Consider the following 14934-nt stretch of genomic DNA (forward strand, 5'->3'; position numbering starts at 1 on the left):
TCCCATGTGTTTGTTCACAGAGGAACGTGTATAAACCCACACCCTTGCTCTCCATGTTTTGACTACATTTCTGAACTCATTCTTATGTAACATCCACGCCGTAAGCCAAGAGGATAAAAAATAAAACTTGTCTGGTCTGTTATCAAACATAATTCCTGTCAGCATTATATGACTAACTCTCGAAAACATGAGCAGTCATAAGCTGTGTCTTTTGGACAGCTTGTGCGTGTGGGTGTTAGTGATTAGAGAGTGTGTGTGCGTGTGTTTGTGAACTAAAGGCCAGATGTTGCACTTGCCATCATTACACAATAAACAAACATGCATTATCTTGCCACTAAATTTGCTGGGACAAAATGTCCAGCTTGTGGAAGATTTATAAAGTAAAAATGGTTTTCCAGGGGAAAAAAAAAAATCTAACCTCACACTAGATCAAATCAGACATTGAGGACAAGGAGATGGCAAGGATGAAGAGATGGGTTATTCTGGACTAACTGAGCTAAAACTTCAAAATCAATTTTTTTCCATTTTACTTTGCAAACTCAAATGGTTTACACATACGTGTAAACGAGAGCAGTGCAAGCGGAACGGTGACGTTATGCGGAGTAAAAGTAAAGGAAGTAGAAGACTTTAGGTGTTTAGGGATGGTGGAAAGGAGATGAAGGATCGTGTGCAAGCAGGTGGAATGGGTAGAGAAAATTGTCAGGTGTGATAAAAGGGTGCCAGCAAGACTGAACACAAAGGTGTTCAGTGAGAGTGATGTACAATTTAAAGATCAGGAAAAGACGGGAGGCAGAACTGGATGTTGCAGAGCTCAGGATGTTGAGGTTCTCTTTGGGAGTGATGAAGATGGATAGGATCAGGAATAAGTACAGTGAAGGGTACAGCTCATGCTAAATGTTCTGGAGATAAAGTCAGAGAGGCAAGACTGAGATGACTTGGACAGAGGATGCTAGAGCCACAGGGCTGGAGGCCAAGAGAAAAAGCTCAAAATGGAGATCGATAGATGTTATGATTAAGAACATAAAGTTAGTTGGTGTGAGGGTGGAGAATGAAGAGAATAAGACTAGATGACCCCTGAATGGAAAAGCCAGAAGAAAAGAAGGAGATACTGGAAAAGTTATTCACATCTAATATCTTTTCCTGAAGAGGAGCTTTTAAATTTGTGCCGCAAAATGTATTAAATTTTTTTAACCTACACTCAACAACTGCTTTTTTTTTTTTAAACAAAAAAGTTGATTAAAAAAACTACTTATATTTCTTCTCTTATTTCAATTGGAACTAAACTGAGCTCTGAAACAAACTAAGCAAAATATATTTAAAATCCCTAAAAATTCAGATTCAATGTATCTGTTTTTACATTTTATCACAATACATCCACAAACTGTGATCAATTGTAGAGAAAAAAATGCAACTAAACAAAAAGAAGAGCACAAAGTTAAAGACAAATTACACATGATTTTCGAAATGTTCATAAGTTAAACTATGGCATGCATTTGTGTTCAGCATCCTTTGACTAGACATCCCTAAAAAAAAATCTAATGCAACTGTCAGGTTCAAACACTAGACATTTATCACACACTGCAAAAAACAGAGACAAAGAGTCAGTGATGAGTTTCTACTCGCGAGGAGAGTGGTCAGAGAAAGCTTCAGTTACAATCTCCGAACAACACTCTGAAGTTTCTCTGCTCGCCTCGCTCTTTTATTAGATCAGGAATGCCCTAATTACATGGAGCTAAGGGGGGGGGGGAAGTATACTCTGTTTGACACAGCAAACTCTTATCCATATTAGATAACTTGAACAGCACATTCTCCTCGAGGTCGTTGGGGTGTGTTCTTGTTCTCTGCCGCTTATCTTCTGCAACACAAGAAGTGAACGAACAACAGACAGAACAAACTTCTAAAAGTGGCATAACATTATAAGCTTCATATAAGTAAGATTAAACAAATAATAATTCTAACATTTCCCTCCTGTTTATGCCATTTTTAGCCAGAGCTAGTCCTTACTCAATAACTTCTTTCGATTTTCTATTGGTAATTCATTAAGTGGTTCAAAACAGGTACACTCAGAGGGAAAAGGACACATTTCACACCTTACATCAATAACATTGTATTTACAAGTTCAACATAGGAACATTTGAGTCAAGATACAAGTCTGGAAAGTTGAGAGACATTTCATCTTCTTCATCACTGGACTCTGCATCTGTTACATTTTTATTGTCGTCAGGAGGAAGGAGAGAATACAACAACATCCACACAAGGTCAGTATTGCTGCAAACACAGCTATGGGAATTAAGACAGAGACTATTAGTCGTTGATATTGGCCGTATATATTACCCAAACCGTCCCACATTTCTGTATCAGCTCCAGAGTGGTCTTTCATTTTTGCTGTTTAGGGCCCTCAACCCATCCGAGGCCTTTGTGAGGCTGCCATCTGCAGCGGGGTTTGTTGGGGACAAGGGCGGAGCACTGCTCCCCAAAAAGGGCGCAGACCCCACCCCTCTCAGCCAACAAACATGTCACAGCAATGCGGTTTTGGAAAGCCATCAGGGAGGTAGCTGACAGTTGCTCGTGGACGGCTGAGAAACCTTGCTCTGTTTTGTTACCTAACCTCTGGACATTGTAATGGATGTAGTTTTATTCTATCAACATTTTTATTTATAGTACACCACCACCAGATGTCACTACGGGATAATGGTTTGAAATACCGAGTAACGTTTACTATAGTCGAACAATTTCCTGAATTCTCATTCATTTAGGAGCGTTGCTGGGACCACTCTCAAAAGTGGTCGTGGACCCATACATATCACACAGTCCCCTTGTGGAACTTTTGCAGCTTGTTCTATCATTAGAAGCCAGTTATTGCTTCGGCTGGTAACTCCTGTGGTTATTCTAATTAGCTCATCTACATCAACATCATCATCTGCATTGAATATAGTCATTACAGAACTTGCGAGTTTAGTTGAGTGTGGGCCCGCCACCACTACGCCTGGGGAGGAGTTATTTGACTCTGTGATGTTCTGGCACAGGGAAAATCATTTTATAGGGGTCTTTTCCACTTTTCTCAATCCACAAAGAGAAATAGAAACAAGGAACATCACTTTTGAAAGGAATCGGATTGTTTGTGGTGTTTATGATTATTTTTAGCTCTTTATTGATTTTTTCCCAGATGCATAACTTTAGCCCAGTACTGTGCTTTGGTATTTATCTTTGGATTTGGCCTCCAGCTATCCCCTGTGTAGGCGAAAACATGTTCCCATTGTACACTGCGAACAGCGTCCCGTGACGCCATGTACCAATCATAACCTGCCCAGGCATTTCCTGGGTAGCCCCCAATATTGATCTTATTCAGGTCTAGGGAAAACACAGTTGCCAATCTGGATGCATTAACACACAGGTAGATTTCATCTACAACCTCTTCACCTGACCCTTTACAGGGATTTTCCATGTCCCTAACTTTGGACACCACGTGCAACTCTTCCCAGGTGGCATCCATACTTCTCGGTGTTATGTGTTCTTCTCTTACTTTTGTTTCATACCGAAATAACAGGAGAACTGCAATGTTTATAACTGCAGCTCCTACACCAAGGATCACCCTTTTTTTTTATTTTTATTTTTTATTAGTGGTCATCATGTTTTATGTTTTGATTCCCTTCCTAAAAACCCCTCGGCAGAGTTGTGGACTATCTTCACCGGTTTGAGACAACTGTATACTAGAAATACAGTTCCCTTTGTACCACGGGCTTCCTCTGGGGGTCTAACTGAAGGTAGGCAAAACTTTGTTCCTAAGAGAGTTATTTTAGTCATCATTTTGTATTATCAGTTTACAATGTGCTAAGTGGATCCATGTGTTTCTTTCTGCTATCTTAACTGCAGTTCCTGTGGTCAACAAGACCTGATAGGGACCTTCCCACTTTGGTGATTTTCTCATATAGTTTTTTTCATATAGTCTGCTAAGTTAGGTTCATCCTCTGCTTCCCATTCATTCTTGAATAATGGAAGTCTGTACGGTCTCCCAAATAGTGTTTCATAAGGTGTTAGCCCTGATGTACTAGTGATGTTTATATACATTTTAACTAGGTCCAAACACCGTGTCCAGGGCCTTCCTGTTTCTTCCATACACTTCTTTAATCTATTTTTATAGTACCATTCATTTTTTTTTCTACCAGTCCTGCACTTTGTGGGTGGTAGCTGCAGTGGTTTTTTTTTTTAAGTTTATGTGGAAGGCAGTTCCTATGTTTTTTACCACTTGGTTCACAAAGTGTGTACCATTATCACTATAGATTTTTTCTGGTATTCCATATCTGGGTATTATGTCTTTACATAGGGCTTTTGCCACTGTTAGGGCATCTGGTGTTTTAGTTGGGAACAGTTCTATCCATTTTGAAAATGAATCTATGATCACTAGACAGTACTTTTTCCCTTCACTTTGATTTAGTTCTATAAAGTCCATGTGTATACTCTGGAAAGGATAGTTAGGTGTTGGAAACCTCCCTCGCTTTGGACGTAGATTACCTTGAGCATTGTGCTTAGCGCATATGAGGCAAGCTCTACAAAAATTTTTTGAATATAGATTAAAACCATAGGTTGTATAATGCTGATTTACTAATCCTACCATCCCTCCTGTTGAGACATGTGTCTTCCCATGGCTCAATATTGCTGCCCATTTATATAGATTTTTTTGGTAGGATTGGTTTTCCTTCTGGTCAGATGTATAAGTCATTTTTTACAGTTGCTCCACTTTTTATCCAGGTTTTTTGTTCTAGTGTGCTTGCTTGTTTTTGCATGTCTTTCAATATTTCATTATCGATTTGTTCTTCTGTGGACCACAGTACTTCTTTTCTCCCATTGCTGCTTGCTTAGCTGTTTTATCTGCAAATGCATTTCCCAGTGAAACAGAATCAGTATTAGAGGTGTGTGCTGCACATTTGCCTATTGCTAATGTTTTTGGGAGTTTTACTGCTTTTAAAAGTTCTTTTAGCAGATCTGCATGTGTAGCAGGTTTTCCTGTAGAGGTAACCATTCCCCTATTTTGCCAATATTGTGCGAAGGTATGAGTTGTAGCAAACGCATACTGGCTGTCTGTATAAATTGTCACATCTTTTCCTTTCATTAGTTTGCAGGCTTCTGTTAATGCTATTAGTTCAGCAGCCTGAGCCGAGAAATGTTGTGGTAACGCCGCAGCTTTTAGCACTTTGCTCGATGTTACCACAGCATATCCCGTTCTAGTTTTCCCAAATTGGTCTTTCTTAGAAGAACCATCCACATATACTGTGATTCCTTTTGTTAATGGGGTGTCTGTCAGATCCTCCCTACATTTTGCTGTAGTTGTTGCCAAGGCTTCACAATCATGTGGTTCTCCATCATCTAAGGTTGGCATAAGTGTTGCAGGATTTAGAATTGTACACCGCTCTGTTGTTAGATGTGGTTGAGACAACAGGATGGACATGCAAGACAAATGCCTTGCTGGTGACAGAAATGTCATGTTTGTTTGTAATAATAATGCGGATACTGCATGTGGCACTTTAAGTATTAGCTCATGAAAAAGGACCACATCTGCACTTGCGGTCACTGCCATTGAGGCTGCAACTACAGCTCTAATGCATGGAGGCTGAGCACAGGTTACTGCGTCCATTTTAGCAGAATAAAAAGCTATGGGTTTCATCTTATCTCCGTGTTTTTGGGACAAAACCGAGGTCATAAATTTATCTCTGCTATCAACCATTTGGACAAACGGCTTCTTGTAATCTGGAAGAGCTAGTGTTCCACTTCCCACTAATTCTTGTTTTATTTTACAGAATGCTTCTTCACTTTCTGTGGTCCAACTCAGTTTATCTGTCATTTTCATTTCTGTAGTATAGATTAGTGCACTCAGAGGCGCAACTATCTCAGCATAATTTGGCACCCAACTTCTACAATAGTTTGTCAGCCCTAAGAATGACATCATTTGTTTTTTTGTCTGTGGCTTTGGAGCCTGTAGTATTGCTGCTTTTCTATCCTGTATTACTGTACGGCCCCCAGATGCTAGTTGGTGACCTAGATACTTTACTGCTGGCTGTACTAATTGGAGTTTATTTTTGTTGACCTTGTGTCCTTGTAGTAATAAGTGTTTCAATAGTGCCAGAGAGTCTATCAAACAATCTTCTTTGGTTTTTTGATGCTAGTAGAATGTCACCTACATACAACAGGATTTGGCTCCCTTTTGGGGGTTCAAAGGTGGAGAGGCTGGCTGACATTGCTTGTGAGTAGATTCCCTTTTATCATCAAAGTCACCTCTGGCCTGTATCTCTCCTCGAAAAATAAGTACTCTTAAATTCAAAATTTCCTCTTCCCCTGTTTCAAGATCCTTTTCTTTCTCAACATCATCTAGTCATGCTGATTGTTGGTGTTGGGAACTTCTACAGTCCTTTATTAGATGGCCCTCTTTTCCACACTTCCAACAAGCTCGAGTTTCTGGGTGTGGACCAAATCCTCGCCCCCTGCTCCGTCCTCTCCCACGTCCTCTGCTTCTACCTCTGTCCCTTCCTCCCTGGTAGAAACCTCTGTTTCCTCCCCTTGGAAAAAGGTAGAAACCGGTGTGGATTTCTGTTTTCCTTTGGTCACTTTTTCTGCATGTAAGGCATGGTTAATGTAGTCTCCGAGTGTACTATTACCCATCCCTATGAAGTGTTTCAAAATCCATCCATTTATTTCTGGTCTAGATCCTGCATGTAATACATTTTTTAACTGCTGTCTGTAAACACCCTGCTCATTATTGTCCTCCTGTAGTCCACTATGGGTTTTAAACACCTTTTCCATTCTCACTCTAAAATCATCAAATGATTCCTCAGGCTTCTGTTTGCATCTACCGATTTCTGTATAGTTAGCCTGTCTATGGTACCTAGCTCTGATCCTGGTGAGCAACTCTCCCACTTTAGTATTCAGGTTTTCACTCCCCTGTTCCTCTGTTACTGGAGGGTCGCGTTGTCTATTTAAAGGATCATAATTTCCCTTTACATGATGCCAGTCGGGCCCTATAACCTGCATCCAGACCTGTTGTGTTTCGGCACCGTTTAGATAGTAGGTTTTTCTAAGATTCTCCATGTCCTCCAAACATTGTTCTAAATCTTCTCTAGGATGTGGAATGCCACCTACTGCTCTCCTTATATATATACCTGTGGTACTTAAACTGCCATTAAAATCGTACTGCTTTACCCAGTAACAAAGCGGTTTTACTGCATCCTCATTTATTTTTTCAACTCTTTTCCAATCCTTACTAGACAGGTCTTCTAAGACCTTCTGTTTATGTTTGCTTCCCCCTTTACCCATTTTGAACTAAATTTAGTCCAGTGTGGTCTCAACACCTGCTGTGTTCTAAACACTGGAAAATTTCAACAGGATGGTGATAAATAGATTGTGGTAAAACTCACTTCAACTCAGAGAGCGGAGTTTTCTTGTCTACAAACATCCACAAAATCTCACCATTTGTTCCCCGTTGTTTTGGTATAAAACTGTTTATCTAGTGATATTCAGTTTTCATTCACTCACACACACTTTCACACTTTTAAGTAGGACGCTCCTGTCCTTCGCGGAATTTAACTACCTAGTAGAGGACTCCCGCCGTCCTTTAGCAGGGGACGCCGCCGTCCCATACAGCATTTAACTAACTCAGAGAATTTAACTAACTTTTTCGACGTTTTAATGATGTAATGTTTATTATTATTATTATTATTTTTTATTTCTCTCTTTCTCACTGATTTTTTCTGTTTTTATTTTAATTATGTAAAGCACTTTGAAATGCCTTGCTGCCGAAATGTGCCATACAAATAAAATTTGATTGATTTATTGATTGATAGAGTTAGGGGAGTCTGCCCTCCCGCGGACTTTAACTGCTTTTATTTTACCTGATAGTGCCTAGGATTCTCAGGGTTTTAATTTCTTACCAGAGGACGCCGCCGTCCCACACAGATTTTAACTTATAGTTAGAGGAGTCTGGCCTCCCGCGGACTTTAACTGGTTTTATTCCAATTTTTTACCGTTCCCCATACATACTGGTTTTAAACTGAAACTACTCACTGTGTCTCCAGTCTCTGAGGAAAACCGTCAACCGTCGGACTCCAGCTCGTGAGAAAAAAGGACCAGTCCCGGAAAGGGTCTTAAATGCTGTGCACAGACTTCCTGGTTTTTTTACTCACTCGCTGGAATCGTCTGGTGTATCGGAATCCGGCTCGAAGGACCAATTAAATGTCAGGTTCAAACACTAGACATTTATCACACACTGCAAAAAACAGAGACAAAGAGTCAGTGATGAGTTTCTACTCGCGAGGAGAGTGGTCAGAGAAAGCTTCAGTTACAATCTCCGAACAACACTCTGAAGTTTCTCTGCTCGCCTCGCTCTTTTATTAGATCAGGAATGCCCTAATTACATGGAGCTAAGGGGGGGGGGAAGTATACTCTGTTTGACACAGCAAACTCTTATCCATATAAGATAACTTGAACAGCACATTCTCCTCGAGGTCGTTGGGGTGTGTTCTTGTTCTCTGCCGCTTATCTTCTGCAACACAAGAAGTGAACGAACAACAGACAGAACAAACTTCTAAAAGTGGCATAACATTATAAGCTTCATATAAGTAAGATTAAACAAATAATAATTCTAACATTCATAGTGGAGAGAAAGTTGTGCAACCCAGCAGCTAACTACGTTGTGCAACAGCTCTGCAGACCCCCTTATCCAGAGAGAGCCAGCCAGTCTAAAGCCATGCAGATTCTGGTAAGTGGAAACTTTGCCGGGAAAATAAATGAGCCACCCTTTCCCTCCAGCCACCCTACACTTACAACTCATTTTCTTATCCTGTCTGCAACACCTCCCGACTCCCTCTAATGTGAGTAAACATTTCACAGACTGAGCTGTTCTTATTGCCAACAGCGATCACGCTTTATAAGGCAGCACAGGTATTTTGCTCACATGGCCTATTTGGTTTTTCATGGTTCGGTGCTAGCACCACAGTATGTCTACTTTAATGCCGTCTCCTTCCTTTGCGTGTTACTGTTGCTGAGACCACATTGGAGCAAAGCAAGAACACAAAAGAGGCTGGTTATCGTTTGCCCCCTGCAATCCTCTCTTTGCCAAGATGATCCAGTTACTCTGTGCAAAAACTTCCTGACCTCTCAGCAGCTCTGCTTTGGAGCTCGATGAGTTATTGTTTCGCATAGTCAAGAGAGATATTTAAGAGGAAATAATCCTAAACTGGCAAATATCCTCCTGAAGAAAAAAATGTACTGATGGATTAGAGAGGTCTGACAGCAGGAGTAGAAATAATGCTACAGGAGTAGCAGAATAAAAATCGTTCTAAAAACTTAGTTTCTAGTCTCACTATGTGAATAGACTTTATTTAACTATCTTAACTACAGGATTCTATTATAAATGGTTACCCTACACCCCAAACAAAGAATCTCACAAATTGCCGACATCCTCCCATAAGAATCTTACAAATACCGTACAAAAAATGTAATAAAATTGAGCGGAAGGAAAAACCTTCAAAGGTCTGCTGCTGCAAGTCAGAGCTTCATGAGCATCCAGAGGTATTCAAGATAGGGGGCTGAAACAAATCCCTTGTTTCAGATGAAAGTAAGTTGGTCTATTGTGTTTTATCAAGTCTACAATCTGCGCAGCCCTCTACAAGGAAAGCAGTGAACTCCTCAGATCAAAAACCCAGAGGAGTGTCTATAAAGTGCCGTCAACACAAAGACGACAGACAACATCATGCATTTTTAGCTTGACATGCAGACAAGGAAGCCACATGTCTGTAGACAAATTTACCAACTTGATTTGTTTTGGATTTTTACTCCAAAAACGCAACGAAGGTCTGAACCTGTGTCGCCTAAAACTCTCGGTATTCCTAAATACGCAATGCACTGAAAGCAGAGTTCACAGCTGCGATCGCCCCCATCTGTCTCTTATCAAGTGGTGTGCGAGGGGTGGAAAGGATGGGACGGTTAGCTCCTGTTCTTTTTTATCTTCCCGGTCAGAGGATCGCATGCAGACAGAGAAAAGCTGCATCTGGATCCCTCATCTGCTTATCTGCCCTGCTGTCTCATGCTTTCAGAAACCATACAAGACAGAAAAAAGTTCCACTGCTCAAAGTCATGCTAGTAATAAAAACAAAGGGTCAAAGGTTATTGGGTTTAAATGAGTGTGTCTGAGTATTCGACTGGACACTGACAGGACACAACCTGAGATGGATTCAGGAATGTAGAGGCGGCTCAGGCTGACGTAACCCTAGAGGGGAATATAAGCGCCATCTTCATGACCCCTTATGCTCTCACACACAGCCGCCAAGCGATAGCAAATCACTACCTTCTCCCTTTCATCTTACCGGGTCTTTAACTTTGCTGAAGTCTTTCACAGCTCCTCCACTCGTCACATCAATTTTAGCACAGTGTAGCAGCAGGCAAACGAGACCCAAATCCACTTTTTTTTTTTTTTTGCTCATACGTTTAAAAATAAATGGATGGATTGACGATTACATAGAAAACACAGTCAAATTATTATTAATATTATTTTTTTTTTTACTTAATTCATTTTTTTTTTTCTTTTCCATACTTATTCAACCCTGGAAAACACTTTTTGGATTTTTAAGAAGTTATATTCAGGTTCAGTCTCCAGACATCCAGGTTTGTTACTTTAGTGGATGGCAAGCAAAAAAAAAAACAAAAAAAAAAAAACATGTACGATAAAGAAGACAGCACTAAAAATCTTTTTGGATAACTTAATAAAGATGGTTTCTTAAATCTAGTTTCAAATCTCAAGCTTATTTCTCTTTTACTAAAACTGACTGATTACAGTTAGCGGCTGTAGCTACAGTAAGCCTTATTTGTAATTACAACAAAAGGTCCAACAAAAATGGTAATAATTAGTATTGAGAAGGTTGAGAGTTAAAACTATGAGACCAGCTTTGAAGTTTCCCGAATAGACAGTAGTTATGCAACTTCATGTTCACATGAGCCTACAAAACCTCCATCGTATTACAGAGTCTCCACTTTTATGTTTTTTCACATGTTGGCTGTTCTACGCCTGAGGCTAATTTTCAAGAGACTTCCCATGTGTTTGTTCACAGAGGAACGTGTATAAACCCACACCCTTGCTCTCCATGTTTTGACTACATTTCTGAACTCATTCTTATGTAACATCCACGCCGTAAGCCAAGAGGATAAAAAATAAAACTTGTCTGGTCTGTTATCAAACATAATTCCTGTCAGCATTATATGACTAACTCTCGAAAACATGAGCAGTCATAAGCTGTGTCTTTTGGACAGCTTGTGCGTGTGGGTGTTAGTGATTAGAGAGTGTGTGTGCGTGTGTTTGTGAACTAAAGGCCAGATGTTGCACTTGCCATCATTACACAATAAACAAACATGCATTATCTTGCCACTAAATTTGCTGGGACAAAATGTCCAGCTTGTGGAAGATTTATAAAGTAAAAATGGTTTTCCAGGGGAAAAAAAAAAATCTAACCTCACACTAGATCAAATCAGACATTGAGGACAAGGAGATGGCAAGGATGAAGAGATGGGTTATTCTGGACTAACTGAGCTAAAACTTCAAATCAATTTTTTCCATTTTACTTTGCAAACTCAAATGGTTTACACATACGTGTAAACGAGAGCAGTGCAAGCGGAACGGTGACGTTATGCGGAGTAAAAGTAAAGGAAGTAGAAGACTTTAGGTGTTTAGGGATGGTGGAAAGGAGATGAAGGATCGTGTGCAAGCAGGTGGAATGGGTAGAGAAAATTGTCAGGTGTGATAAAAGGGTGCCAGCAAGACTGAACACAAAGGTGTTCAGTGAGAGTGATGTACAATTTAAAGATCAGGAAAAGACGGGAGGCAGAACTGGATGTTGCAGAGCTCAGGATGTTGAGGTTCTCTTGGGAGTGATGAAGATGGATAGGATCAGGAATAAGTACAGTGAAGGGTACAGCTCATGCTAAATGTTCTGGAGATAAAGTCAGAGAGGCAAGACTGAGATGACTTGGACAGAGGATGCTAGAGCCACAGGGCTGGAGGCCAAGAGAAAAAGCTCAAAATGGAGATCGATAGATGTTATGATTAAGAACATAAAGTTAGTTGGTGTGAGGGTGGAGAATGAAGAGAATAAGACTAGATGACCCCTGAATGGAAAAGCCAGAAGAAAAGAAGGAGATACTGGAAAAGTTATTCACATCTAATATCTTTTCCTGAAGAGGAGCTTTTAAATTTGTGCCGCAAAATGTATTAAATTTTTTTAACCTACACTCAACAACTGCTTTTTTTTTTTTAAACAAAAAAGTTGATTAAAAAAACTACTTATATTTCTTCTCTTATTTCAATTGGAACTAAACTGAGCTCTGAAACAAACTAAGCAAAATATATTTAAAATCCCTAAAAATTCAGATTCAATGTATCTGTTTTTACATTTTATCACAATACATCCACAAACTGTGATCAATTGTAGAGAAAAAAATGCAACTAAACAAAAAGAAGAGCACAAAGTTAAAGACAAATTACACATGATTTTCGAAATGTTCATAAGTTAAACTATGGCATGCATTTGTGTTCAGCATCCTTTGACTAGACATCCCTAAAAAAAAATCTAATGCAACCAATTCCATCTGTGTATAATTAAATCTCAGCATAAATACAGCTGTTCTGTGAAAGCCTTAGCGGGTTGTCTGAGAGCATTTAGGGAAGAAACAGAATCATGAAATCCAAGAAACACAGCAGGCAGATCAGGATAATATAATGGATAAGCTTAAAGCATAGTGAGTTTATATAAAACATTACAAGCTGTTTGCACAACTGCAGAAGTAACCAGGCATGTCCACCTAAACTGTCAGATTGGGAAGAGAAAACAATCCAAGAAACACAAACCAAGAGGTCCATGGAGCTTGATACTCCCAACTCAGATGGAGCATTCAGCAGAACAATAACTAATTGTACACTGTATGAATCTGGTCTACATGGAAGAGTGCTGAGAAGAAAACCCATAAGAAATCCTCTTTAGACTAGATCTATGCCTCACAAACGTCACTCCAACATCAGTCTGTGCAATACTGAGGAAAAAAAACACTTACGATGCAAGCTGAGGGTGATGTTGACGGGTCGGATGCTTGTGCTGTTCGCCTTCAGGTCTTGAATACTGGTACACTTCAGCTGAGTGGCGGCGGGGGAATCACCCACATCTATCCAGCAAACCGTCTCCTCAGCATATATAAAGTCCATCGCCATTGTCTGATTGGTGTGTGGGACAGACAGTCGGGACGCCGAGCCACTCAGAGATGTGCATCGGATACCGTGGAGATTGGCGATCAACAGAACAGGCAGACGATCCACCGGCTCTGAGCAAAGATTTTGCAAAGCATACGGGAGAAAAACATTAAGAGTTGCCACGTAGATGTGACAGATGTTAATGAGTCATTCCCACAGCAGACAGAAAACCCTCTCTAATCCCAGTAGAAACTGTAAATACTGGTGTATGTTGCCTCTTTTTGTTTTTATTTTTACTCACCATTTTTGGCTTTGCAAGAGCGGTTATCTGGCTGCAGCAGATAGCCTTCAACACAGCTACAGGTGTAGCTTCCTTCTGTGTTCGTGCACGTTTGACTGCATGTCCCATACACGCTGCACTCATTGAAATCTACCAGGCAAAGAACACAGGAAAACGGGTATTACAGAATATGTTGTTTCATAAAACCTTGAACACATTTATCTTTTTCCTAAAATAATCAGACAAAAACAATCAGTTTTTTTTTGTTTTCCGTTTGTTTAGTTTTTTTTTGGGGCAGAAAATGGAATCAGATGATTGCTTTTAGACTTAGGTAGGCTGCACTTGAATCCATCTGCTAAATTACCACCTACCTTTGCACTTCTTTCCATCTGCAGCGACCTCGTAACCCGTTCTGCAGTAGCACCGCGGCCCGTCATGAGTCACTCCGCAGTGAAACTCGCACCCAAAGGAGGTACATTCTGGTGCTTTTTCTACACAGAAAGAAAACAGAAATCCAGAGTTAGAGTTAAACACTATTGAATAAAAATGAAATGTCAACGTAAGTAGTTAGGATTCCTATGAATTTTTCCACACAGACGTGCTATCTACACATATAACCGGTGTCACAAAGATTATGGATTACTTCTTTCACAACCCTCAGAGAGAGCTGGAGGATGTATCTTTTGGCAGGAAATGAGGGAGAGGAATCCAAACATCCTTTCATCGTGGCCTCTGCAGGGTGTGGGTGTGCATGCAGATGTATGTCTAGGCTTTAAGATAAGTAGGGTCAGCTTCCTATTATAGGTTGTTGTTTTGAAAGCCCTCAAAAGCCTGAGATGCCCTGGACTTTGTGCTGTTTCCTTTGTAAGACATCTGGTAAATGAGACTGGGTGAAAACAAATCATGTCTACAGCAGTGGTTCTTAAAGCGCTGGTATTTTGCATTTTCCAGGCACAATTCAAGTAACTATTTTACCTGCTGCATATATCAAACATTACTTATACACCACTCAACACCTTTAAATTGGGCTTCCGTCTCTTTAAGAAGCTCCTACTTTTTCCGACACTGTGCCTTCAGCACGTGATCACAACAGTGCTTCTCATTATTCGTCTAACGACCGCTCTTAGGAGCATTGGACTGGGAAGTTATGCATTTGAAGTTATTTTTTGCAAAACATTAGTTATATTAATGTCAAAACTGCCAAGGTAAAACAACAAAGCTGTTCAATAAACATGATTGAGCATATTTCTGGATGCTATTTTTCAAAAATAAATGTCAAAATTTAAAAACACTTTTTACACAAGTAGAAATAAAGACGACCAAGTAAATATGACTATTTACCGCAATAACCAACAAATATATGGCAGCTGGTCATGCAAAGAGTAACTGGTGGAAGCCTAGCTGTGAAGAGTGAAGAGTAGACCAGTGAAGGGCC

General features: G+C 40.1%; 1 protein-coding gene across 2 annotated transcripts in view; it reads right to left on the reverse strand.

Moving 5' to 3' along the window:
- lrp1ab (low density lipoprotein receptor-related protein 1Ab) overlaps positions 1-14934 on the reverse strand; it is a 101208-nt gene that overhangs the window by 51185 nt on the left and 35089 nt on the right. For both annotated transcript variants that reach the window (XM_008413699.3, XM_017305706.2), the window contains exons 4-6: positions 13871-13990; positions 13521-13649; positions 13087-13350 (exon numbers count right to left, since the gene is read on the reverse strand). In XM_008413699.3, coding sequence (XP_008411921.2) covers positions 13087-13350; positions 13521-13649; positions 13871-13990 — 513 coding nt within the window. The remainder of the gene's footprint in view (positions 1-13086; positions 13351-13520; positions 13650-13870; positions 13991-14934) is intronic.

The sequence above is a fragment of the Poecilia reticulata genome, chromosome 7 (assembly GCF_904066995.2).
Source record: "Poecilia reticulata chromosome 7, P_reticulata-male-v2, whole genome shotgun sequence".
Lineage (NCBI taxonomy): Eukaryota > Metazoa > Chordata > Actinopteri > Cyprinodontiformes > Poeciliidae > Poecilia > Poecilia reticulata.